General features: G+C 39.2%; 1 protein-coding gene across 4 annotated transcripts in view; it reads right to left on the minus strand.

Moving 5' to 3' along the window:
* The window catches only part of GHR (growth hormone receptor), a 313780-nt gene that overhangs the window by 75670 nt on the left and 211881 nt on the right, over positions 1-26229 (minus strand). For all 4 annotated transcript variants that reach the window (XM_055245826.2, XM_063619527.1, XM_063619526.1 and 1 more), the window contains one exon: positions 13615-13680. In XM_055245826.2, the coding sequence (XP_055101801.1) occupies positions 13615-13680 (66 nt within the window). The remainder of the gene's footprint in view (positions 1-13614; positions 13681-26229) is intronic.

Raw genomic sequence — 26229 nt, forward strand, 5'->3', positions numbered from 1 at the left:
ATAATTGAGCTCCTTGTGCATTAGGATAGGCTCTACATTCAGTGACAGGTGTCCTTATAAGAGACAGAAAGGAGACCAATAGCAGACATAGGGAAGGTCAAGTGAAGACAGAACCCAGAGACTGGAATGATGTTTCTGCAAATCAAAGAACACCAAAGATTGCTGGCAGTCACCAAAATCTAGGAGAGTGGCGTGGAACAGATTTTCCTCAGAGCCTCCAGAAGGAACCAATCCTGGTCATACCCTGACTTTGCACTTCTGGCCTCTAGAACTGTGACAGAATACATTTCTCTTATTAAGCCACCAAGTTGGTGGTAATTTGTTATAGCAGCTTAGGAAACAAATATGAAATGCCTGAGCTCCAGCAATGAAGTTCAATTCAGTACATTTGAGGTAGAGGTCCTGCATGTGTATTTACTGAAAATACTTATCCACAGATAATTCTGATGGGCGTACCTACCTAGAACCACCACTTCAGGATAGTGGTTTCAGCCTGTCTATATTGACAACCCACTAGGACTTTAGGTTTTTGCTGTGGTCTGCACTCACCAACGAAGTCCCCTGACTTATTTCTCTCTCTCTCTCTCTTTTTTGTAGAGAAAGTAATCACAAAGAAAATATTTTTGTGTTATGCCTTGAGGGCAACATAAGAACTGGTTATTAGTTATAGGTAGTGGTGATGGTCAAGGTTGTGCAAGTAGGAGGTGATTATGGCCTCAAAGAGGAGAGAAAGAAATCAACATTTGTGAAATTCATTGTACAGATCTTACTAGAAGGGAATTCTCATTCTGCAGCCTGAATGAGGCTGGGCTTGCTTTCTTTTGGTAATTTGGGAAATCTTGGTCTTCTATGACTTCTTGCCTTTCTAATTGTCTTCTAATCCTTCTGAATTTAGTTTCTATCTTTCCATCATCTGCCTGAAAAGGCTGCTTTTTTCATCCCCAGATTCTATTCATCTGAAAACATATGATTTCTTCTCCTAATTATTTTCTTTATAGCAGTCTGCCTTCTTGGGTATCTTTTTGGTGTACTTTTCCCTTTCAGTCTTTTGGTTTTTCCAAGAGGAGCCAGGCATATCTCTCTGGTCCTGTCAATAACTAATGACTAATCAATTAGGCACCCACTCTTTAAAAACCTCAAGAAGCAGAGGTTTGCAGGGCAAGAAGGAATTGGTGTATGTTCCTCTGGTTTTCTGGTTTGTCAGCTTCTCACAGTGAGGCTGACTATACTCTACAAACTTATTTACTCATGGATTAACCAAGATTATCCAGTTAAAAACTAAATTTTTGGGAAGTTACCCAAGACAAATTTTACTTAATCCAAAATACTTGCCCCAGCTGGTCTTTCGCAGAAAAAGCAGGGTAGGTGGGGTAGAATGTAGAGAGAGATTGGGGGTAGGGATAGTGAGGGCAGGATGAGACAGTGTGGGAAATATTCCCTTCCCTCCCTTAGGCACCACAGAATTCCAGATCTAGTTCACCCAGCCAGCCACAGTTCACCAGCAGCATGAATCACACAGGCTGCCCTGGGCTAGCCTGGACACCTAACCATTAGTTACTATATTATTTATTGCGGTTGTTAAAATTGATCATCAAAGCCTCCTTATTCCTGAACTTCTAAAGCAAAAATAAATTCTAAGTTAGAGACTTTAGGGGCTCATACATATATACAAGAACCCCACCTATACAAATATTCTGTATTTATTGACAAATGACTCATCCAGGCAGTCAATGTTATAAAGCTTAGAGAAAAGAGCTTTGGATTGAGTTTAGTCCAGTAACGGGTGAAGGTGCTCTTTGAAAAAGAAGTTTGTTTTAATGGCATAGCTTTTAGCTACGTGTACAGCTATGTGTACAGCCTCATCTTTTTTGTACCTAAGGAGAGTATGTCAGGGGAAGGAGGAAGGAAAGGAAACAACATTTTACCAAGTGCCAAACAATGTGTACATTTTATCTGATCATGCCTAACGGCAGCCCTGAGTAAAGAATTTGAAGCAATTAATTGCACTACCTTTCTGTTTGGCTGCCTGCCTTTCCTGTCTTGGTGCCATGGGACAGGCACTGGCAATTTGGAGTATCGCCAGCCTCTCAGCCCTACCTGCTTCTCCGGTTGTAAAGCGACAACTTAAGCTATCTGTTGCCCAGACTAAAGCAGAACATAAAAGCAGGGATTCTCAAACGAGGGTCTTTCAGGATACAAAATTAAGTTTTGTATTTTTTGGTAGAAATACATGGCAATTAAAAGATACACACACACATATATGATAAGGAATAAGATGTTAGGAATTTTATTATATATGAAACACTGAATATTTATTTTTAATTTTTTTTTTCAAATTTGGCTGTATAGGCCTTCTCTGGGATTTGAAACATAAACTATTCAAATATAAAATATGCTACCTAGATGAAGGATTTTTCTTATCCTTCCAGAAAAATATACATGAATTTATATAGGAGTTAAGTTTTGGTGAATGAGGTGAAGGGGTAAGTAGGGTCAGTGTCCCAGGCAAGTCCTACTCTTCCAGGAGTAGTAACAGCAGCAGCAGCAGTAAAAATAATAAAATGCCTAACATCTTATTCCATATCTTCCATATCTACTTTGTGCTAGGAACCTTTCTACGTTCCTACTCACTCCTCACAATGACCCTTTGAGATAGATGTTAGTATCTCCATTTCGAGATGGATAAATTGAAGATTGTGGGGTATTAGCAGTATATTAGGTCACACATAAGAGACAACTCATGGTTCCCAGCTCCCTAAACCCTAAAGTCCTCATCACATAGCCTGTGGGACCAACTGAAACCAGTAAGGGAGTTTGCCACAACCACTGATAAGAATAAATACCTACAAGACTTTTGCAGGACCTTCTTGTTTGCTTTTCCCACATGAGACAGAAAAGTCCCAAAAGAGAAAATGCATCTACTGCTCTCAGATTTGAGAAGGCAGTTAGGTTACTTATCTGTGTTAGTATTCGTGTTGAGGAAAAGGATGCCAAACTCAAACACTATGAAATCTATGCTAACACCTGTCCCTCCACACTTCCCTTCAATTGCTCTCAGGTAATTTCTGGAACTTAGTATGATATTCATCTAATAAACATTATTTAAGCTTCTACTTTTTGTAAGGCTCTGGCTAAACCAAGAGTGGAGGGGCAGAGCATATAAAGATGAGAAAGACTCAGTCCCTGCTCTCAAAGAACTTACAATCTAGAAAGGAAGATACTATGTGTACACAAGCTCCTGAAGTTCAATGCAAGAGGTGCATAACTTCAAAAGTTTTTGGAATTCACAGAAAGAACAATTTCTGTCAGAGTAAGGATGGCATCAGGTGTCTCTCCATTTCTCTGAGGATAACCCTGGCAGAATTTCATGGTAGCAGGTGCACAAAACCGTATGTGCTGACAACACAGAGCATAGATGGATTTGCTACAAATATTGGCCTTCACAATAATTCAAATTTGGGGTTTTAAATTCTATTTATTAAGGCGTAGTAAGAGATAAAAAAAGAAAAAGGCTGCTTTTCCATGACAGATAAAAATAAAAAGATAACCTGCAGTAGTGAAGACATGAATGACATTTGAGAATATGTCAAGGACTCAGAAATTGTCTCTGAAAATACATCTATTATGATTCTGTGAGGTTTCGGGTTTATGAGTCTTTAAAGTACACAATTTCCTAAAGAGAGAGTCTTTTGTCTTTATTCTTCAGCAAAAATTCAATGATAGCAGTTAGTTTATAAAAGATCTACAAACTACAATGTCAAATGTGCTCTCAAACTGGAGCTGTATGGTGCATTGATCCTTCATTAAATAAATATTATGCAATAACGATGACATATCTCAGACAGTCCAGCTGCAAATAATTGCCCTTTCCATCCATCACCAAGCATTTACAGGTGTTCAGGCTTCATTAGATGGAGTATCTTTAATAATACTGAATGATATGTCTACATTGATTAGCTGATACATTTAATCCTTACTTTACACTATTATAGTCATGAGCTACACAATGATGTTTTGGTCAATGACAAAGGTGACATTTCCGTTGCCTCTTCAAATAAACATAATACCTCTTCAAGCCTCTTTAAACATAACCATAATAATTTTATACGTCATTAGAAATAAAAATTATTTATTTTTTTTACACAAGCAAATATGCTCCCTGTAACATTTTAATGTTTATGAATGCAAGCACAAACATACAAACCATTAGATGTATATATCAATGCTGCAAACAGAAATACAGTGCAACCCACATATGTATTTTAAAATTTTCAACTATAGTCTTGTGCTGTATAATGATGTTTTGGTCAACGACAGACTGCATATATGATAGTCGTCCCATAAGATTACAATACCATATTTTTATTGTATCTTTTCTATGTTTAGATACATAAATACTTACCATTGTGTTACAATTGCTGAGAATATTCAGTACAGTAACATGCTGTATAGGTTTGTAGCCTAGGAACAATAGACTATATCATAAAGGCTGGTGTGCAGCAGACTGTACCATCCAGGTTTGTGTAAGTACGCTTCATGTTTACACAATGATGAAATTACCTAATTATGCATTTCTTAGAACCTATCCCCACTGTTAAGTGATGCATGACTGTAATTTATTTCAGAAGAGTTTACTATGAAGCAAATTTATAAAGTGAATACTGTATTGTCATTAATGCCAATTATAAAATTGAAGATAACAGGAGACTGAAAGATGGTAACCAGTACAAACTTGATTAGTTCCTTAAAATACCATATAATACTGAGAGGAGGTATAGTATATGGGACGCTGAGGGGGGCAGATCACGAGGTCAGGAGTTCAAGACCAGCCTGACCAACACGGTGAAATCCCGTCTCTACTAAAAATAAAAAAAAATTTGCCGGGCATGGTGGTGCACGTCTGTAATCCCAGCTACTCAGGAGGCTGAGGCAGGCAAATTGCTTGAACCTGGGAGGCGGAGGTTGCAGTGAGCCGAAATCACACCACTGCACTCCATCCCAGGCGACAAAGCAAGACTCTGTCTCAAACAAACAAACAAACAAACAACCATATTATAGCTGCTGGTGGGAATGTAAATTAGTTCAGCCACTGTGGAAAACAGTGTGGAGATTTCTCAAGGAAATTAGAACAGAACTACCATTCAACTTAGCAATCCCATAACTGGGTATATACCCAAAGAAAATTAAATCATTCTACAAAAAGGACACATGCATGCATATATTCATCACAGGACTATTCGTAATAGCAAAAACATAAAATCAACCTAGATGCGCATTGATGGTGGACTGGATAAAGAAAATGTGGCACATGTATACCATGAAAAGCTATGCAGCCATAAAAAAGAACAAAATCATGTCCTTTGCAGCAACATGGATGCGTGTGGAAGTCATCGTCATAAGTGAATTAACGCAGGAACAGAAAACGAAATACCATATGTTCTTACTTATAAGCAGGAGCTAAACACTGGATAAACATGGGTATAAAGATGGCAACAGTGGACACAGGGGACTACTACAGTGGGAAAGATTGGGAGGGGGGTGTGAGTTGAAAAACATCAAGTAATATGCTCAATACCTGGGTAAGGGGATTATTTGTACACCAAACCTCAGAGACATGCAATTGATCCATGTAACAAACCTGCACGTGTACTGCCTAAATCTAAAATAAGAGTTGAAAAAAAAGAATTAATTGCTTTTCTGTTTAGAATGGTTTAGCATACTCTTTTTTAGAGGGCCAGAGAGTAACTATTTTAGGTTTGTGGACCTATGCTCCGTGTCTTAGCTACTCAACTCTGCCACTGTAGCCTCAAAGTAGCCACAATCTGAAACAAACAGGCAAGGCTGTGGTCCAATAAAACTTTATTTACAGAAACAAGCATCTGGTCTGAGGGTCAGTTTGCCAACCCTTGGTTTAAATATTTGTTGACCTAAAGAAAAAAAACACAGAGGTAGCTTACCTTGTACCAGATACTGTGAATTATATGCAAATAAATTTCCTATAGATCATATTACATTTTTAAAAGTCCTTTGAAAGTTGTGTAACATTTTTTCCTAAGTAATAAGTTCTTTATTTAGCAAATGACCACCTCTTGTTATTTTTGGTTTAAATATATATTACCTTATATTGCATGTATGTGCCACGAGACACACAATTACTTGAAGTACTATTTAATGGTAACTACAATTCAACGCTTTGTCAAAGCCATAAATCTTTATGTAAATATCTGCTTTCTCAGTGTGTAGGTTAAGTTGTATTAAAGTCTGGTTACATCTAACTAATAAATTTTCCCAGTGCATAAATGTACATTATTTAAAAAAACTGTTCCCCACTAGGAGGAGCCAGTGTGAACAAAGGGCCTTTCTGGAATTCAGGTATCCTTTCCTGGTGAGAGGCTCCCGTGTGCAGAAGCTAGGGCTCCCTCGGGAGCAGTGATTAGAGTTGGTTTTGAAGCTGTGGAACTAAGCAGCAAATCAGTGGGCTACAAGCTAGAAGAACTCGAAGGTGACAACCAAAAAGGTCACAACCAACTGTTGGATGCTTTAACTTTCAAGAGTTACTAAAAAGTGTTCACCACCCATTGGGGTCACCCAGGGTGAAAGAATGTTTGTTTTGAATTATCCCTTTAAAAAATGTGTGTTATGCTTTGGCAAAGAAACCATGCTAGAAGTCAGTATATAGAGTGTACACAGGCATACTGAAAATTTAAGTTAAGATGCTTAATCATCCTTCTTAGGCTCTAAATTTTTTTTTTTGAGACGGTGTCTCGCTCTGTTGCACAGGCTGGAGTGCAGTGGCAAGATCTCGGCTCACTGCAATCTCCGCCTCCTGGGTTCACGCCATTCTCCTGCCTCAGCCTCCCAAGTAGCTGGGACTACAGGCACCCACCACCACGCCTGGCTAATTTTTTGTATTTTTAGTAGAGACGGGATTTCACTGTGTTAGCCAGGATGGTCTCGATCTCCTGACCTCGTGATCTGCCCGCCTTGGCCTCCCAAAGTGCTGGGATTACAGGCATGAGCCACCGCGTCCGGCCTAAAAGTTTTTTTTTACTCACTTCTAAGATTAAGGCTTTTAGAGACCTATGCCCACAAACAGATTTCTAACTATTTTCTTACTGTTTGAGTCCAAAAGAAATAGAAGATCTCAGTATATGTTTACAACCAGAAGGGACCTGCATTCCAAAGGTTTCATTAACAGTGCCTAAGCCAATGCACAGACAGAAACAGGTCTCTTGTAAACTAAGTGGTAAATATCTACTTACCACTTATCATTGCTCAGAAAATTGCTTGAAGTTGAAGGGAGACAAAAAAGTTAAGACCCAATATTTCTTACAAAAAATTCTTATCTCCCAACAATTTTGTGTGAAAACAAAGCAGTATATAATAAAGCACTTACATGTGTGAAACTAATGGCAGTCATTATCTGAGTATTTCAGGCTGGAAAAAAGTCACTGCAAAGTCCATATAAGTAAAGAATGTTGTTTGAATTATTAATATAGTTGTATGCTTTAATTAATATTTTACTTACCTAGGGACAGTTACAACTCATTGCATTGGCAATATCTTCTTCACTCTCTCGGGCTGTTAAGAGACTTAAGCTGTTTTCTCTGTACCTCCATTTCTTCTTACATAAAGTGCATAATTTTACCTGCCTTCCTCTTACTTCAGAGAACAAGGAAGGGGGATAAATATTAACCCTAGGATGCTTGGTGTTATCTGGAGATTAGTGCTCCTGTGAGTCAGGAAAGGCTGAGCACTAGGTTGGGTACAAGAGAGAGCCAACATAAACACTGTTTCCTTAAAAGGGCTTGCAAGAATCTATGTTTCCTTACTAAATTGTTTATTGAATGTTTATAAACAAGTAGACTGTCAATAATTTAATGTCAGCTTCCGTGTCAGAACCCAGTATCAATTCTGCTCTCTACTGTTTGTCCAAAGCTCAAGGTTTTTTTTTTTTTTTTTTTTTTTTTTGGTAACCAATAAAGACTGTACATTCACTCTAAGATACCATCCCTGCCAGGACACATTTCCCTTATGTTATACTTAATTTAGTTGCATTATCAGCTAATAAGTTCTTGATGTTGAAAATATCTGATAAAAAAGAATGAAAGCAGAGAGGCAGTGGTGGGCCGCAGGCAGGAGTAGGACAATTTATGATTCCCTTGGCAGTTGAACTGATATGTCCTGCAAAAGTTATCCAAGACCAACCCATGACGCTAGGTCCCTGAACTGAAGGAAAGGTTCTGTGGAAGGCTTTTGGGAAAGGCATAGTATTTATACTCAGCAATAGACAAGATAAAATTCTCCTCCTCTATATCTTTATTACTCTCCTTTCATAAATGACTACTGAACAGCGTGAAGGAAACTCCCTGGTAGCCAAAGAGTACTTAAGATATTGGGGAGGGCTTGGCTTCTGTTTGGTTTTGCTGTGTGTGTGTGTTTGTGTGTGTGTGTGTGCGTGTGCAAAATTCAATAACCATCCATGAAATACTCAGCATGTGTCAAGTATGTAGCAGGTACTGTAGGATATGATGATGTATAAGATATTGTCCCTATCTTTAGAGATAGTTCAATTTATTAAGAGGGGGTGCAAAAAGCACTACATTTGGTTGAACCAAATGACATAATGATTTTAGGGTCCAATATAGAGTTGACATGGGCAATTTCATATGGTTCAATTTAATACACATTGGAATAAAATAAGAGCCATAAGAGAATACAATAAATACCACGTAAGCTTACTATAGGGCCAGATACTATTCTAACTACTTTAAATATATCAACGCTTCTAATTCTCACAACAATCTTATGAGGTAGGTACTATTAGCATCTTTATTTTAGAGATTGAAAAAAAAAAAAGGACACAGAGGTTATGAAATTTAGAGAAGATCATACAGGAAGTAAGCAGTAGAACCGGGTCTTAAACTAAAGCTTACTCAAGAGGCTGAGTACATAAACCACGGCGCTACACTCTCTCCTTGCGAGAGAGGAAAAAAAGCCTACAATTCTAAAGCAGAAGCAGCATCCTCTTGGGGGAACTGGGCAAAGTTTGTGGATAAAGTTATATTTGAAATATGGCTCATAGGACAAAATCTATGAAGGACTGTTTCAGACTGAGAGGAAATAAGAGGAAATTACTGGTAAAAGGGTCAATGTAAATGGATATAATGAAGCAAGAATGCAGGGAATATAAACATAGGAGTACATAGGAGAAAAGGGAGATAAGGCTAGAAAAGTGTGTAAGATGAATGCTGTCGAATTTTCTGAATGCCAGGGAGATAAGTTTATTCATAATTTAGAAAAAAGTTTGGAGCTACTATAGATGATTGGGCAGATGAATCGATGAATCAGAGGTAGGCAGGAAGAATTAATCAAGAAGAGAGTATGGTGGCTTGGAATAAGGAAAAATAGGAGGTAGGAAGAAAAATTAGGAAGCTAGGACAAGAGTCCAGCTAAGAATGTATACGGACCTGGGCAAGCAAGATGAAGTTTACTATATTAAATTTTTGTCCTGCAAAAGTTTTTATTGAAGTTAATGTAACTCACAATTGTCTGAATGTTTGTGAACTTCTAGCATTCAAGCAATTCATTTGCTTGCCTATCTAATATGATAATATTTTGGAATCCTTTCAAAACTTGCCTCTGATCTCAGCCATTAATACTCATGTTCAAATGTCTATTTTCATGAAATCTTAGACTAATTTATGCTCCAATAGGCAGTCAATAAAACTTGCTCCAGTTGGATATTCATTTTATTTTGAGGTAAAAATGCTATCAATCACAAAATTTACACTTTTATAGGAATACATGACAAATTCAGTGAAAAGCAATGACTTTTAAAAACAGGGGAAAAATCTCCCTCAGAAAGATGTGCAATCATCTAATTTTTTTTTCTCTATATGTGTTTAAGAAAGTCTTATATATTTGGCCCAACAAATCTTCTGCCAATAAATAATCATGACAGAGAAATAAAATTATTGAAAAAGCACAAAGAACATGCAACCACAGTACCCTAACTGGGGTGCCTGTCTTATTTAGGAATACTAAAAATGTTTTGCTTTTCTCTAGGAGATTGTAACTCTTTTTATTCTTCTCCCCAGAAACAAAAAGAAGTTTTCTTTGTAGTAAAATTATAGCGTTACTTCTTTAAAATATAAAAAAGTTGTCGGGATATCTCTTTAAACTGTAAACTCCCTCAACATTCTTCTTATCCTAAGTATGTGTTTTTGCTCATATTTACCCTGGGCTGACCTTTGCATAAGTGGAGTATGCTGCTACCCACGTATGTGAACTGAAAGGTCCTTTTGGGGTTACTAACCCAAAATAGGTCTTTTTTTTTTCCCAGAAAATGTTTCTTAAGAAACTAATCTGTGGAAGGCATGTTAGCATGTGCTCACTAATACAAAAATGCACATTCACATGGATTAAGACCTTTTTGTCAGCACAGCAAAGCCCTAAGGGCTTACTTAGCAAATGGGACAGATAATTTTTGGTGAGCAAGAGAAGAAAGAGGTTACAGCAAGAGGTGATTCTTCAGGTTGTGCATCGTATGGGTTAATTTTAGCTGGTCTGGTTTGACCATATGTGTCTCTCCAGAGCTACTGAAATATCATGACCTCTCTCATAGAGCAGCATGGAGAAGGGAGGGATTGCTTCAGGCCATGAGTATCAGGTTTTGACTGAACTTAAAGGTGGACAGGGCTGATTTATATTTACAGAATCCAGGGCGAGGTGGGAGGAAGATAGATTCGATGACATGAGCAGTGTACCAGAGGTGGGAAAACACAGGGTGCCTGGGGAATGGTAAGTAACCTGAACTTACAAGCAGGGGTGAGTGTTCAGTGTCTCGGGAAAGGTTTGAAGTTTAATGTTTAGGTAGTAGGGACAGCACTAAAGATATTTACTTAGAATGTAAGAAAATTATTGTTGGCAGGGGAGGATAGACGCAAGGAAGGAGAGATGGCGCAGGGGGTGGAAGGAGAGAGGAGGGAGATGCTGCTAAATGGTCACTGCACTGCACTGGCTGATAGGAAGTTGTTCAACACATCCTCCATACCTAGAGGTTATCTTTCAACAAAGCACAATGTTTGGGCTTCTTAGACCCAAGTATAAAGTAAAGGTGACTTGGAGAGGGCAGTGGCATTTATTTTTTATGTTTGGTCAGTTCTGGCTAGGATTTGTCCTGACAGGGTTTTTATTTCATTTTTTCTTCCATGGGGTTTTGTTTTGAATCTGAGAACTTAGAAAAGTACACATAGGAAATGTGTAAATTATAATTGTATATTCTCAGGACATTTCATGTTAAACACTAACTTTTCATGTTAAACACTAACTTTTCATGTGAAATTATCTCTTTAGGGAGAATGTGAGCTCCTTGATGTCAGGGCAGTATCTTACTCTGTCTCCCTCAGGGCACACAGCTAAAGGTTGAGTACACAGCAGACTGTTAAATATTTGTGACACGGTAACAACATATACAGTGACAGAGTGAGGTGATGTGAGCATTTGAGTCTGTCTCATCTGGATGTGAGGCTCGTGATGATAAAGGTAATGATATGTTCAAGCATGTGCACTATGATAGGTGCCCACTGTTACAGACACTGATATAGGTTACTTTAGCCAGTCGTTCCTGGGACAGAGAGCAGGTGACTTTTGATAAGAAAAAGCTGGAAAGATAGGGGAAGTCAGTATCTATGTGATTTACCACATATGAATGAAATTAGCTAGTCGTCTTACATATCATGAAGACAGGAAATCAACATATGCCAAATGACTGGTAGGAAGTTGTTCAACACATCCTCCATACCTAGAGGTTATATTTCAACAAGGCACAATGTTTACGCTTCTTAGACCCTGTGACCTAATAAAGAAAATTACTTAGAGAAATCCTACTGCCACTTTGGGGGACAGTGGAGGGCAAAGTATTATGTTTGTGTCAGGAGGATGGTTTCAATGTGAAGCATGTACCATTAGTAACAGATTTCAACCGATTACTTCTCATTTCCTTATAGAATATAAAGCACATCACTCATCTGTTGAGTAATGGAAGGCTTTGGAATATACTGGCTGGGAAACCCAAACAGAACCAAAGAGCCACTTCTTTTACAATCTTTGTGTTAATTAGGGAGCAGCTTAACATGTCAGATCCTTCTTAAACAGGAGGGCTATAAAGGATTTGTGGTCTGGCACAACTGACAATTGAATGACAGTTGTTAAAAACACTACCAACTCTCATTTTTAGTCACCTCCAAGGAAATAATGTTAAAATCTCACACTGGAAATTAATTCTGCAATTTAGTCATAAAATTCAAATTATGATTTCATGACTCCAGAATAACAACAAGAATAGCAGTATCTTAACTGATTTAGGTACACTGTCTTCCCTTCCGTTATTGCATAATATGGACTCTAGCATATACTTTCACTGATGAAAAATATCCATCCCTAAATTTTAATTAAACAAGTGCCTACTATTCTGGATCAGAATTTTTTTCAGGAGATGTAAGGGATTTAGAAGAAGCACAAAATTTAGGCTTTGCCTTAAAGTTCAATAGAAGTAATTCATTCATGTAGTCCACACAATCTGGTGAGTTCTATATGCAGGGCTAACACACACACTAAAATATCAGGAGCTAAACGCTATCATGTAGTAAAGGACAAAGTTCCACGGAAGCAGAGAAGGCAGAAAATTGTTCAGGCCTAGAGAATTTGGAGAAGCTTCCCCACAGAGCTGATGTTGGGGTTCTGTCTTGTGGTTGAAGAGGAGATTGTCAAAAGACCAGGGGGGAATGTGTAAAAGTCATTTTAAGGGTAAGAAAGAGCTTACAAGAAGGCATAATTTTGAAGCTTAAGGCAATTTGGTTGGAGAGACAAGTTTAACTTTCTACCAGTGTAATCCTTAGATAAATACTTCAAGATAATAATGATAATAATTTTAAAAAGAATTTATAAAAGAGTCAGTTTCCTAAATTCAATAAATAATTGTTGATCCATGATTTATCATTTCCTCTTTTTTCCTCCTTCATTAATTTGGCCTTACTTAACCTCCAAGCATAAGCAAAAATAGAAAAAAGCAGCCTTGCAGAGAAGTTGTATTAGTTTGTTTCCATTGCTATAAAAAAGTACCTGAGGCTGGGTAATTTATAAAGAAAAGTGATTTAAATGGCTCACAGTTCTGCAGGCTGTATTAGCATCTGCTTCTGGTGAAAGCCTCAGCAAGCCTACAACCATGGTGAAGCGGAGCAGGTGTTTCACAGGGCGAGAGTGGGAGCAAGAGATTGAAGGGGGAGGTGCCACACACTTTTAAACAACCAGATCTAGAGAGGAGGGTGCTCAACCATTCATGAGGAATCTGCCCACATGACCCAAGCATCTCCTCCCAGTCTGCACTTCCAACATTAGGGATTACATGAGATTTGGAAGGGACAAACATCCAAACTATATCCGAAGTTAAAAAATAAATCCTTAAAAAATGTTTTGCTTGCCTATAAAATTTCAACTCAGTCACTATTCCAGTTACTAACATCCGAAATAAAATAGAGAAAGGATAGTAGCTTAATTACACTAAAACACGGAAAATATCATTGAAGGAAGAAAAAGGACTGAAATTCTTACTTGTCTTTAGGCCTGGATTAACACTTTGCAGACTCCAGGATTCTCTGCTAAGGATAGCTGCTGTGGCTGAAACAGAAAGAGAAGAAAACCATTAGTCATCCCTGTCAAAACAATCTGATACGTCCCTATGTAAACTAAAAATAAAATCCTCAGCTTTCCAAACCAACTGAATGGACCCCTTCTTGGCCAAGGGGACTCCAGAGAAAGGTTCCCGGCCACAATGGGAAGGCAGGTCGGATATACCTCCCCTTTGGAGTTTAGGCACAAGTGACCAGCATTAATGTTAAAATAGCGATAATAAGACTGACAGAATAGACTCTTTGGGCAATAAGATACTAAATTATAAACAAGACCTTAGTCCATGCAAGGCAAGGGTTAAGTCACACCTGTAGGCTATTAATCTTGCTAAACAGGTCATTTTGTGGCTGACTCTGACATAGCATCCTTTTCTTAATTTAAATATTTCTTTTTGCTAACTCTCAGCTTTTGTACAAAGTTTTCTTCCTTTAACCAACTGCAGATTAAAGAATCTCTGAACCAAACTATGACCTGCAAGTCCCCACTTCAAGACATCCTGCCTTTTCAGGGTGAACCAACGTATACCTTCCATGTACTGATTTATGTCTTTGCCTGTAATTCCTGCCTCCCTGAAACATACAGAACCAAATTGAATCTGACGGCCTTGGGTACACTTTCTCAGGACTCCTGGAGACTGTGTATACTGGTGATATGGACAGGAGACAGGGAAACACTGGGTAGAAGAGGGTAGTTCCTGGGCAAAGGCCCCACCCTCAAGCCTGAAGACCTGCAGCCCTAAATGGGAACAGGCATTTCTATTTTCATGTCCAAAAAGCTGCCTTTTGGCCCAAAACACCCCCTATCCTGCACTCATATAAACTCTGAACCCGAGGTTCCAGAAGCAGACCAGCAGACCAACAGACCGGCACACCAGCAAGCCAGCTGACCAGCAGACAGATGGTGAAATGATGCGGCAGAGAGAGAGAGAGAGAAGAGGAACATCTGGACGCTGAGAGGAGCTTGGCTGGGGGAGGTTGGAGAAGAGTCCAGCCACTGCGCTGCCCGACTTTAGAGGAAGTTCACCTTCCCACTCCATCCCCACTTCCCAGTCCCCATTCATCTTGCTGAGAGCCGCCTCCACTACTCAATAAAACCTTGCACTCTTCCTTCGAGCCCCTGTATGATCTGATTTTTCTAGGACACTGGGCAAGAGCTTGGCATACAGAAAGCTGTCACACTGTCCCTCTGCCCTTGCTATAAGGCAGAGGGTCCATTGAGCTGATTAACGCTCAAGCTGTCTGTGGACTGCAAAGCTGAAAGAACTTTGTAACACTGGGGTTGCAGGCACCCCACCCCTAGACACTTACCTCGGGGCTAAGGGGCCAAGGCACTTGCCCCAGCCTCTGCACCTAACCATCTGGATTCTCCCCCTAGGAGTTTGAGCAGTGGGGCAACTCTGTGAGCCACACCACAACGACAGTGAGCCACACCCCTGTCGCAAGCTCTGTGAGAGGGATCAGGGAACTCGCTCATTTCAATGGGGCCACAGTCACTTATATTGGCTCAGAATAAATCTCTTTAAAATATTTTACAGTTTGATTTTTCTGCTAACACCTGTTATGGCATCATTTTCAAATGATAAAGTATGATTTCTCCTCTCATAATAATCCCCCTTTTAAAAATTAAAATTGCACCTAACCTCTATAAAAACTCTTAAAAATCACAGCAAATGAAAACCTGGTCTTAATTACCTTTGGTCTCAAGCCTAGACACAGTAGGGGACAATTTTTTAAAAAAGATTTCCTACATTATTTGAGTTTAAACTTGAATCTTTGTAAGAATGAGGAGAAATATAAATTCTTTTTAAACAGTTTGAAAAAAAGTTCAGTAAAAAAAGTTTATTTTTAGAAATAAACATGTGAATGATCCTGGAAGTAGGGAGGGAATGAAGGGAGGTGAAAAGCTCAACGTGAGAGAAACAGAACTTTATGATGTGAGATGGTCCATAATTCATCCATTATAAACACAGTTGTAATTTGATTGACATTAGTAGTAGGTGGCATAAAAAGGAAAAAATGAAAAATGGTGAATGTAATGTCACTCTACCTTGAAGTATTACAGTGGGTTGCTTTGTAAGCATCCCAGCTAAAAAAAGTATGCATCTCTTTTCTGGGCTTGGTGGTGAAAGGTGTTTCTCCAGAATTCCCCATATCTGATCATGTTACCTCTAAGATATTCTTAGAGGGTCAGCATGGCTCAGGCCCACAGTAAATATTGAGTTTTACCTCCCAGTGAAACTACTGGTGATATTGTGAAATACGTATTTGACCCTGTCTCCGTTTCTTGACACAGTTCCTAAAATCCTTCAAATCTCTGTAGTGATAAGTGTCTTTCGTATGTTAATGAGTTGACTGATGCCTGGGGGCTCCTGGAGAGCCTCAGTATGCGGGATGGTCACAGGAAAGACCAAGAGTTGATTAGAGGTTGAGACACTTCAGCCCCACTCTCCAACCTCTGGGAAGGGGAGAGGGACTAAAGGTTAATTTGATCACCAGTGGCCAATGTCTTAATCCGAGAGATTCTGGATAGCTGAACACATGAAGATGCTGCACTCAGAGAGGTCATGGAAACTCTGCAACTCCAACCCACATACCCTACTCTATCCATCTCTTCATCTGTGTCCTTTGCAATATCCTTTCTAATAAGCTGGTAAATGTAAGCAAGCTGTCTCAAATTATCAAACCTGAGGGGGAGGTTGTGGGAACCCCAATTTGCAGCTGATTGGCTAGAAGTATAGGTAACAACCTATTACTTGCAGTCGGCATCTGAAGTGGGGGGCAGTATTGTTCGAATGAGCCCTAAACCTGTGGTTATCTGATGCTATTTCCAGGTAGATAGATAGATTGTCAGAATTGAATTGAATTAGAGAACACCCAGTTGGTGTCCCACTGAAGAATTTGTTGGAGAATTTGTGTGGGGAGAGATTCCCGCCGAGGACTAAGTTCCAATTTTTTATGTTGCCCAAATTCCTACCTAAGGGTTCTGGGGAGTCATGCCCTACAAACCATGAGTTCTCATCAGGTGGGTTTTATTTGACCCTGTATATTGTGACTTGCTTTTCAATCTGACTCTGGCATAACATTATGAGACAAGGAAAAAATATTAACCCCAAAGTATATTTCCTTGCCATGCCTTGAAATTGCCCTACAAAGCCTCTTATGGGAAAAATCCACATTCTATAGAGAATCCCCTTCCCCCTTTGTTTTCCTTCCTTCCTTCCCAGATCCAGGCAGTAATCAACTAAGAGCCAGGCACAGTTTTAGGTCCAATAAGAAACATATCTTAACCTGAATAGTCCTTTCCATTAATCCCAGGTCTTCAGACAAACTCAACTAATTGTCAACCAGAAAATGTTTAAATTTACCTGTAGCCTGGAAGCCCCCCATTTGAGTTGTCCTGCCTTTCTGAACCCAACCAATGTATTTCTTAAATGTATTTGATTGATGTCTTATGCCTCCCTAAAATATATAAAACCAAGCTGTACCCTGACCACCTTGGGCACATGTTCTCAGGACTTCCTGACGGCTATGTCACAGGCCATGGTCACTCACATTTGGCTCAGAAAAAATCTCTTCAAATATTTTACAGAGTTTGACTCTTTTCGTCGACACCACACACATTTTGGTGATCTCTGGTCACTAAAACATTCTGTGTTATGAGAGTATAGTAGGAGAAAATGAATTTTTTTTACATACTCTCAGATTATTAATACTTTTGTTTCAGTCCTTAATAGAAACCCACAGTAACAATGCCAAGAAATCTATTTCTGATATAAAACAAGAAAGGGAAAGAAAATAAAGATGTACTGGACAGTGAGCTGACTCATTCCCATCTCTCTGAATGTCAGAGCCTGGTGTGTCCAATTCACCTGCCCCTGAGCCGCTTTTCAATGTACTTTTTCAGTAACTCCTCCCAGTTAGCTAACTGGGAAGCAGACTTTCAGCTGTGAAAGTGTTTCTTTTTTATTCTCACTCTAAATTTTATTATTATCTTCATCTATAGATCATTTACTCTCATATGCAATAAGGAATTACGACAAAAAGCAAACATTTTCCTAAAGTAAATAATGTACTACACCTTGATTTTAAAGTGGCCGGAAAGCAAAATTGCATGGTAACAATTCCTTCAAATCTACTTGCTGCTTTGATACTCTAAGTTTTTATTATTACCATTGTTTTCTAGAACCATTCCCATCACCATCACAGATCTTTGCTACAAATCAGAGAACACTTTGTTTCATTACTTCTTTCTCTAAGATGAGCACTAAAAGAGGAGCTTTGGTCAAGGTTCAGTAAGTTTGTATAACTGACAACTATGTATTACTTGAGAAAGTTTTGATGGTTCAAAGCAAGAAAAAAAATTAAGTTAATCAAAATAATAACAAAGAAAGTGAAAGGAAATTTTTGTAGGTGATAGGTTTATTGCATACAGGCAGTAATAATTTCATAGATGTATACTTATCTCCAAATTCATGAAGCTGTATACATTAAATATGCACAGATTTTTGTATGCCAACCATATCTCCATCAAGTGGTTTTAAAAATATGTTAATCATGGGATAGCACATAAACGTATGTGTTATTTTGGTCAAAATTACGTAGGAAGTTTGTCTCAATTTTCAGCTTGAATCTGAGAAAACCAATGGACGACAATTTCCAGGCCTAACATCAGCAGTAAAGTTGACAAATTTTTCCACGATGGCAGAAATGGAATGTGGGGGTCAGTTATGAGACCCTAAGGAGAGTGCAGAGCCAAAGCTCAGGCCTGGAAATGCTTGGGGAGCCCTGGCCAGCCTTGAATCTTCACAAACCAGCATTTATTTATTTATTTTTTTTTTTTTGCAAACAGACATCTGGTGACTTTGCCTTCATCGTGCATTTGGTGACATTTTCACAAAGCAAAAAGTCTTAGTCAGCTAACACTCCTGAAAATATGTAATGAATCAAGACATAAAAGGAACAAATGGTACCCTCATGGAAAGACTACAGATTTATGCTACTGCTGAGAGGGTGCTGGTTAAAAAGTAAAGCACGATGAACAAAACTGCGCTGGCTTAGCAAATGGAAGTGTCATTCTCAGTCATCAATTTTAATTAGTGTCAGAGCCATGTAACTAATGTCTAGAGGTGCTGAGCAGTAAGCGAAAAATAAGTAAAGGAAGACCATGAGCAGAGAACCACATCCAATAGTAACAAAGTTAATGAAACCATTACGAACTGTGGTCTTGGTTGTGATCTGCAAGGACTCCATTTATTAACTATTCCCAACAAATCAATAAATAGGCACTTTTAAATGCCGGGTTATAAAATAAACTAGCTGCAGCCCCCTGGCCTCAGTGAGCCCACATTTTTCTAGGCAGGGATCTATAAAGAAAGAGTGGTCAAGCATTGGAGGAACAATGGAATATCTGTTAACAAATTTGGACAAACTTCCTTGGGAAGGTGACTCCTTGAGACAGGTGCTAAATTTGGGATAAAGGGTAATGTGGAGGAAAAGAAAGCGCAGTTGGGGCCAAGGAAACAAAGGTGCAGAAGGTACAAAGGTGCAGAAGACACAGCCTGGGCATGTAAAGAGCTGTGATGTGTTGGGAGTGCATGGATGGAGCTGAGGATGTGTTGAATTAGGGAAGAAGCAAGGGCACATCAGGGAGAACCTAGCCAAAGAACTTAATTTTGATTCTGCAAACACTGGGGAAGTACTAGTTTGCTATGCTTGGAGGTGGGGCACCTCACAGTGTACTTACCAAGACCAGAACTGACTGCAATTGAACTTTCCCTACTTACACTCAACCTCGTACTCAACTTCTCAACAGAAACACATATCTGGGCCTTGGTTTCTCTGTGTTTAAAATTGAGAGAGTAAAAGTATCTATATATATATAAGGTTTAAATCAGTTAGTACATGCAAATCATTTCATTTACAATACAATTAGTGATAAGTAAATGTCATATATGCTTATCATTGTTACTGTTTTTGTCATTGTTATTATTGCTAGTCACTACCTTGACAGCAGGGGCATGTCATTTCCTACGGAGAACTTGACAATGTGTTTACATTAGACTTTGTGCACTTAGGGTTTTGCTGATGTGAAGAAGGGATGTTGTCATAAACCCAGCTAGACTATTTAGGCCCTCCCGGTGCAGGCTGTAGGTAGGCAGCGGGTTCTGTTCTTTAAGGGTGTTTGGCAAATGTGTTGGTGGAGTAGGGGATGGAAATCTACTTATGGCAATGATTCAGCCTGAGACTAAATGCAGCCAATCCCAGTTCTCTAGTGTGTCATTAAGGGAGCGAGAGTAGGAGAATCGACGTTCTGTCAGGAATCATAATTCACCAGTTGTGTAGCAATGGCATTTAGAAACACCCTGAATAGACAGTGCAAACACAAGTAAACATAGTACCATATACAGCAACCGTTCTATACAATTACAGGAGGTAATGCATGTAAAGGGCCTCACACAGCAGTTATTAAATATACCAAGTCTAGGGCCCTGCCCCAGATTGATAGAGTCTGAATCTCTAAGTCCCTGGTCACTCTACATTTTGGAAAGGTTCTGGGAATGCGTATGCTTACCTTGCCCTTCCACGCCCCTCCCTGCCAGCTGATTCTTATGACAAGACACAAAATATGTTTAGGAAACTTTTCACTATACCTTCTTGCTCTGGTCAGAATCACCATATCCTCTGCAGGGCTCTGCCTCTAGGGTTTCCCCACCATGTGCCACAATTGATACTCATGAGGAGGCACTTGATAAAGTACATGCTGATTGATTTATCTCAATGTCACAAGCATCACAAAGTTATAGTGATGAAGCCAGGTTGCTGAGGCTTTGGGCAGAAATAACCTTCAGGGATCAAGTCTCAAAGAACCAGGTGAGATGTGTGATGTCCTTAGCAGCCAGGCCCCCTCCTTTTGCTCTGTGGTTGGATACTACTCAGTGGGTCCTCAGGCTGCAATCCTTTTTTTGGCCATAGCTACCCCTTGGCATACCGAGTCCACCAGGCCTGAGTGCAGTGACAGTTCTAAGCTGGAATATGTTTTGTGGCTCAGTGAATTAGTTACATTCCCATCCATAGTTTCTCCTGAACCAAAGTGTGTTATCTTGTACATGTTATGACTCTTGGCAGCTCTAAAGAAGCCTGTGTAATCTAAACAGGAAATCTCTGAGCCCTTCCAAGAGACAGTATTACCTCCCCACATCTCCAAGAGGGAGTGTATTTCCTCTATCCTTAAACAGTAAATCATATAGCATATTACATGAGCTAGAGAATTTAAACAAATAAAACAGGAACCGTGAAATGGTGCTGGTGGTTTCAACACTTTTTAATGCTTTATAGTAAAATCATAGATAACAAATTTGGAAGATAAACCAGTATCATTAAAAAAAGCACATGTTCAAATAAATCTGCAGCAGCCACATTTTGCTGTTAATGTATTTTGAGAATAGCAGGCCTTCAACAAGAATCAATGCGCAATGATAAAGACCTTCTTTTCTCACAGGTCCTATCTCTGGCTTAGAGGGACAAATGTGGAAGTTTCCTAACAACTTCAAGCTTCACATATTATTTCCTGTCTAGCAGTGTTCTGCTTGGTGAGTTTTTCATAAACATCCTCCTGACATAAGCTTGTGCATGTGCTGAGACATCCGCTTGCAATTACAGACAGATACTAGAGTCTGGCTTTTTAAATGCAGTCCCTAGCGTAATAAGGCCAGTTAAAGCTGCAGTAGTGACATCCAGGGAATACATTGGTGGTGGTGTTTTCACAAAGAATACTGAAAGGAGCAGGCAATATGAATGCTGTCTCTCAGCTGGCCTGTATCTTCCCAGTAATTCCTCCAGCTTTTCCTTCCCACTGTTACAATAGCAGCGAAACACTCTGCCCAGCTAGCCACCCCAAAAGCTGCTTTTCATTATGGAGAACAGCAGAGGTGTCAACACCGGGCCATAATCAGTAAGAGAGTTTGCTATGCCATGGGATAACAGGAGCGCAGATTAATCACAGCAATGCTAAAAGGAATAAATAGAATCACATTTTGGTACTGGACCAAGATTAATCCTAGGTAGGCCAGCCAGGAGTATATGACTGAAATTGGAAGGATATTCAAAGAGAATATTAGAAGGTTAGATGGAGATGTAAGGGAGAATGACAGAAGTGACTATCTCTTCCCTTAGAATGTTATCATAGATCTTTTTAAGACTTGTGAATTCACTCATTCAAAATAGTAGTGAGGAGGTTGATTTAATTAAGTCTGGAGCTCAGCTGGTGACTCATAGGTAATGTGCTGGAGCCACCTTCTCTTCCCAATTCTGTGTTCAGTCGCATCACGTTATCAACTTTAAATCAGCCACAGTGAGAATATTTACCCCAAAAAAAATTAGCAAGTCCAACAAATGAAGAATTCCTACCTTCTAATCCTGTGTAAAACCATCCACCTTTCAAGGTCAATCTGAGTGTCTTCTTTAGGAAGCACTTTTTCTTTCTCCCATTTGGGATCCATCTCTACATTCTTTGTGCTTCTACAACACCAATTTTGTTTTTAATATCTGGACAATGGCACTTATTATTCCATGTCTGATATGTTAGTTATCTAACTGCCCAATGAATAATAAGCTTGAAGTCTGAAGGTAAGGATCATGGCTCATTCTCCTTTTGATCCATCACAGCATTAGCACAGTTCCTTCAATATAGGGAGTGCTCAATACATATTTGTAAAATTACTAAATATTTAACTTTCAAAAAATGTTGTGCGGCATTATGATTTTACTTATAATATTACTTTGAATTTACCATATATTTTGAGTTCTCTGAAGTCTCAATTTGCACAAAAGAAGATTCTAAAGTACATTATCAGATGCAATAACAAGTGTCCTTTTGGAACCACGAATACTCAAATTTGAGGCAAAGTCAACATATTTTAACTAGGTTTATGACATCTAGTCCTTTGCTAGTGTTTGATAAGGGAAAAAATAATAAAAATAAGATTAATTTCTTCCACTCGCTGTCACCTGCATGAATGCATTTGTCTGGTTTTGCATGCAGCAGCATGTTTGTCTTTGGATACTGACATACGTGGTGCTTGTTGCTTGGTACTTGTTTACTAGCTTGATACTGGTAGTAGTGAGTCTTAAGTCACAGGAATTAGTTGTTTTGGCAAATTCGTAGATCTTCTTGTTCAGACCAGGTGCCATTCAGCAAGTCAGAGGTGTCCTAAGAAAGCATATACTTTGGCAGAGGTTTTAAGGTGTATTTTTCCCTCTATGGGCAAAGGCATCTTTCATAAACACATTGGTCTGGGCTCCTGCCACTCTGTCTCTCGTTTCCAAGCTCACTCCTCAATTTCCACCCAACATTTCTTGAATAAATTTCGTTCTCTTGGAAGTAGGTATTTCAGAGCTAGAAAAAGTAATCCTGAGTTAGAGTTGCTGTGTGTGAGTACTTACAATGTGCCAGGCACTGTCCTAGTTGCTGGGGAGTCAATGGCAAAAACAGCAGATGGAATTCTGCCTTCCTGGACCCATGTTCTAGTGTGTACGTGGATGAACACATAAGGAAATACATGTGTATTATAATGCCAGGCAGCTGGGAAGATGTGGGGAGAGTGGCTCTTGCAGATCTGAAGGTATGGTAATGAGCCACAGAGATGTTTTGTGAAAGAACATTCCAGGCAATATGAAGCAAGAATATAGGCCCTGAAATGGGTTTGAGGAGAAGAAGGGAGGTATGTGTGGCAGGAGTAGAGAGAGTGAGAGAAGAACAGAAGGATTTGAGGTTGTGGAGGTGCTAGAGGCCAGATGTTGCAGGGTCTTGCAGCCTGGAAATAAACTTATGAACTGTTCACCATGTCAGATTCCATGAAATAGACCCCAGTGAGCTGGAATTGCTATCGCTGTTCCCCTTATGATGTATCTTTTCCACTGCAATCCTTTACTGTCATAGTTGGGAACTGGGAGGTCTTGGGGATGGGTCCTTCAGCTATGTGGTATGTGGCTTTAATTCACTAATTAACTTTATTCCATGGTACTTGATCTGGGTTACAGGCACAGACCAGAGGGCCATTTTTTCTTCAAGACATATTATTGAGCACCTATTATGTGCAAGGCACTATACTAGGCACTGGGATATGGTTGTAAACAGACTAATGCTGGCCCCAGGGTTCATTTCTCTCCATTCCCTTAAATGGACCTTTGCCCCAGACCAACATGTCTGCTTGGGTCTTTGTCTACCTTATACCATTATCCTTGCTTTCTCCAGAATAGGGGGAAGATCAGAGGCAATTCTCACTATAAAGTAGAAATAATATTTCAAAAAAATGAAATAATGTATGTGAAGAGCAGAATGTCTGGCACGTAGTAAGTTAAGTGCTTCTGATTATGATTGCCTGTGAATTAATGGTATTTATTATATATGTCACTCATCTGATAGTTAATTATGCTGTATCTGGCATTATTTGCTTTGCATATGTTTATGCTGTTGCTCCATCAATTAGATTGTAAGTCTGTTGAAAGCAGCAACCTCATTTTATCTTTTCCAACTCTGCACACAGCAGGCTCTCAATAAATACCTGTAATATGTTTACTCTCTGACCTTTTATTCTAACAACCTCTTTTAAAATTAATTAGCAGTCTTAGCAGAAAAATGTATACATTTTACGGATTTATCTGTCACTTCTGTATGCAGTAAAAATGAAAACTTTGATGCAGCTCCCCTCACATACTTGAATCAGACATTTTAGATTCACTTTCTAAAGGCCAATTTTGGAAAGGAATTGTTGACACTCTCTTTTGGCCAACATGGAAGTGGTTCCAGAAACTATTTTGCAGTAGAAAATGGAAGCTCTACTAGAAAGCAAATGTAGATGGATATGGTGACAGTCTACCTAGACATGTCCCTGGGCAGTACAGTACCTACCTGATGCTTAGTTTTTTCAACTTTGACCTTTCTTTGTTGTGCCTTCTGAAGTTCTTGGCTCTATTGAGAAGTATCCTTTATGGGTATTGAACTTTAAATCTAAATCTAACTTCAGTTAAAATTTTTAAAATGGACAACTAAACGAGAGTCAAAAAGGTAATCAAATCACACAACATCATTTAAAATGGAAAATTATACCAGGTATGAAAAAGAAAAGTTTCATAGCTATAGGGCAGGCAATGCCTTAAAAGTCTAGAATATAAATTTTGTTTCCTTGTTTGAATTCTGTTTAATGTGATGACAATATGACATAAAGAAAAAAGTCAAAAGCCTCATTGATAACCCATACACGGCCACTCCACTGGCCATAGATGTCTTGCACAGTGTGTCTTTGTGTCAGCCTGAAGGGGCAACCTGCCCCATATGCTTTTTGGCAGAACAGGGACACTGTATGGCTTTAAGTATTCCCTGATCGAATGTGGGAAAACGAGCAGTTAGCCAAGTTCTGAACACAGTATTTATTGTGCTGAGGCCAGGAGGTGAGGGGGGAAATGGGGAGGAACAGAACTCCCACACAACTTCTGCCTTGTTCTATTTTCTGGTGGATGTAAGTTAAGAAGGTTAACAAAGATACCTCTGGGTAAATGATGTAAGGAAGATCCAGGGCTTCAAGTTTAGGATCTGCAGCAAATGCTCTGTGTGTGTGTGTGTGTGGGTGTCTCTGTGTGTGTGTAAAATGAACTTCCTAGCAGCAGCTAGTGCCACTGAAGAGCAACCAAAATAATGTGTGACCATTTAGATTATAAATGAGCTTGGTTTGCTATTAGCCCCTTGCCCTAAATTAGAAAATCTAGTCTTCTTCTTCTTCTTCTTCTTTTTTTTTTTTTTTTAAGGGAATGAGCATGTACAAAAAGGGGATCTATAGAAGCCAGAAATGGTTGGGCCACTAACACCATTTCAAACAATAATCCCAACAGACATTTCTCTTTCTAAAGAACACCACCAAAAAAGAATTGAAAACCTACATGGAAAGCATACTCCATTTTCGGCTTCTTAGGGGTTGTGCTCCCAGGAATTTCCTTTCCATTCCTGGATCTTTTAAGTCCTTGTCTGAATGGCTGTCTCTACTTCCTAATTTCTCCTCTTCTCAATCTACTTTGGTTTTACTTCTAATCCTTCCATTCCACTAAACCTGTTCTTATCAAATTTAATAGTCCCTTCTTATTTCTTATATTACTTAACTTCTCAGATGCATTTGACTCAGTACATTACTGTCTTTTAAAAATATGCTCTTTGCTTAGCTTTGAGGATGCCTGATCCACTTGGTGTCCCTTCTAGGCCACCGACTGTTCTTTCTTGGTGTCCTTTACTGGCTTCTTTTCCTCTGCCTGACCCATAAATATTGGCCTGTCACAAAACTCTTCCCTCCAATATTCTAGCTTTTTTTTTTTTCCCCTGCAAAGAGAATCTCATCGAGTCTCATGGCCTTAAATATCACCTACACATTGATGGTTCCAAATTTCTGTCTTAGTCTGAGCCTCTCCATTGAACTTCAGACTCTACTCAGCCTCTTCAGCATCTTCAGTTGGTATCTAATAGGTATCTCAATCCTAACACAGAACTCTCGAG

Source organism: Symphalangus syndactylus, chromosome 16 (genome assembly GCF_028878055.3).
Source record: "Symphalangus syndactylus isolate Jambi chromosome 16, NHGRI_mSymSyn1-v2.1_pri, whole genome shotgun sequence".
Taxonomy (NCBI): Eukaryota; Metazoa; Chordata; class Mammalia; order Primates; family Hylobatidae; genus Symphalangus; species Symphalangus syndactylus.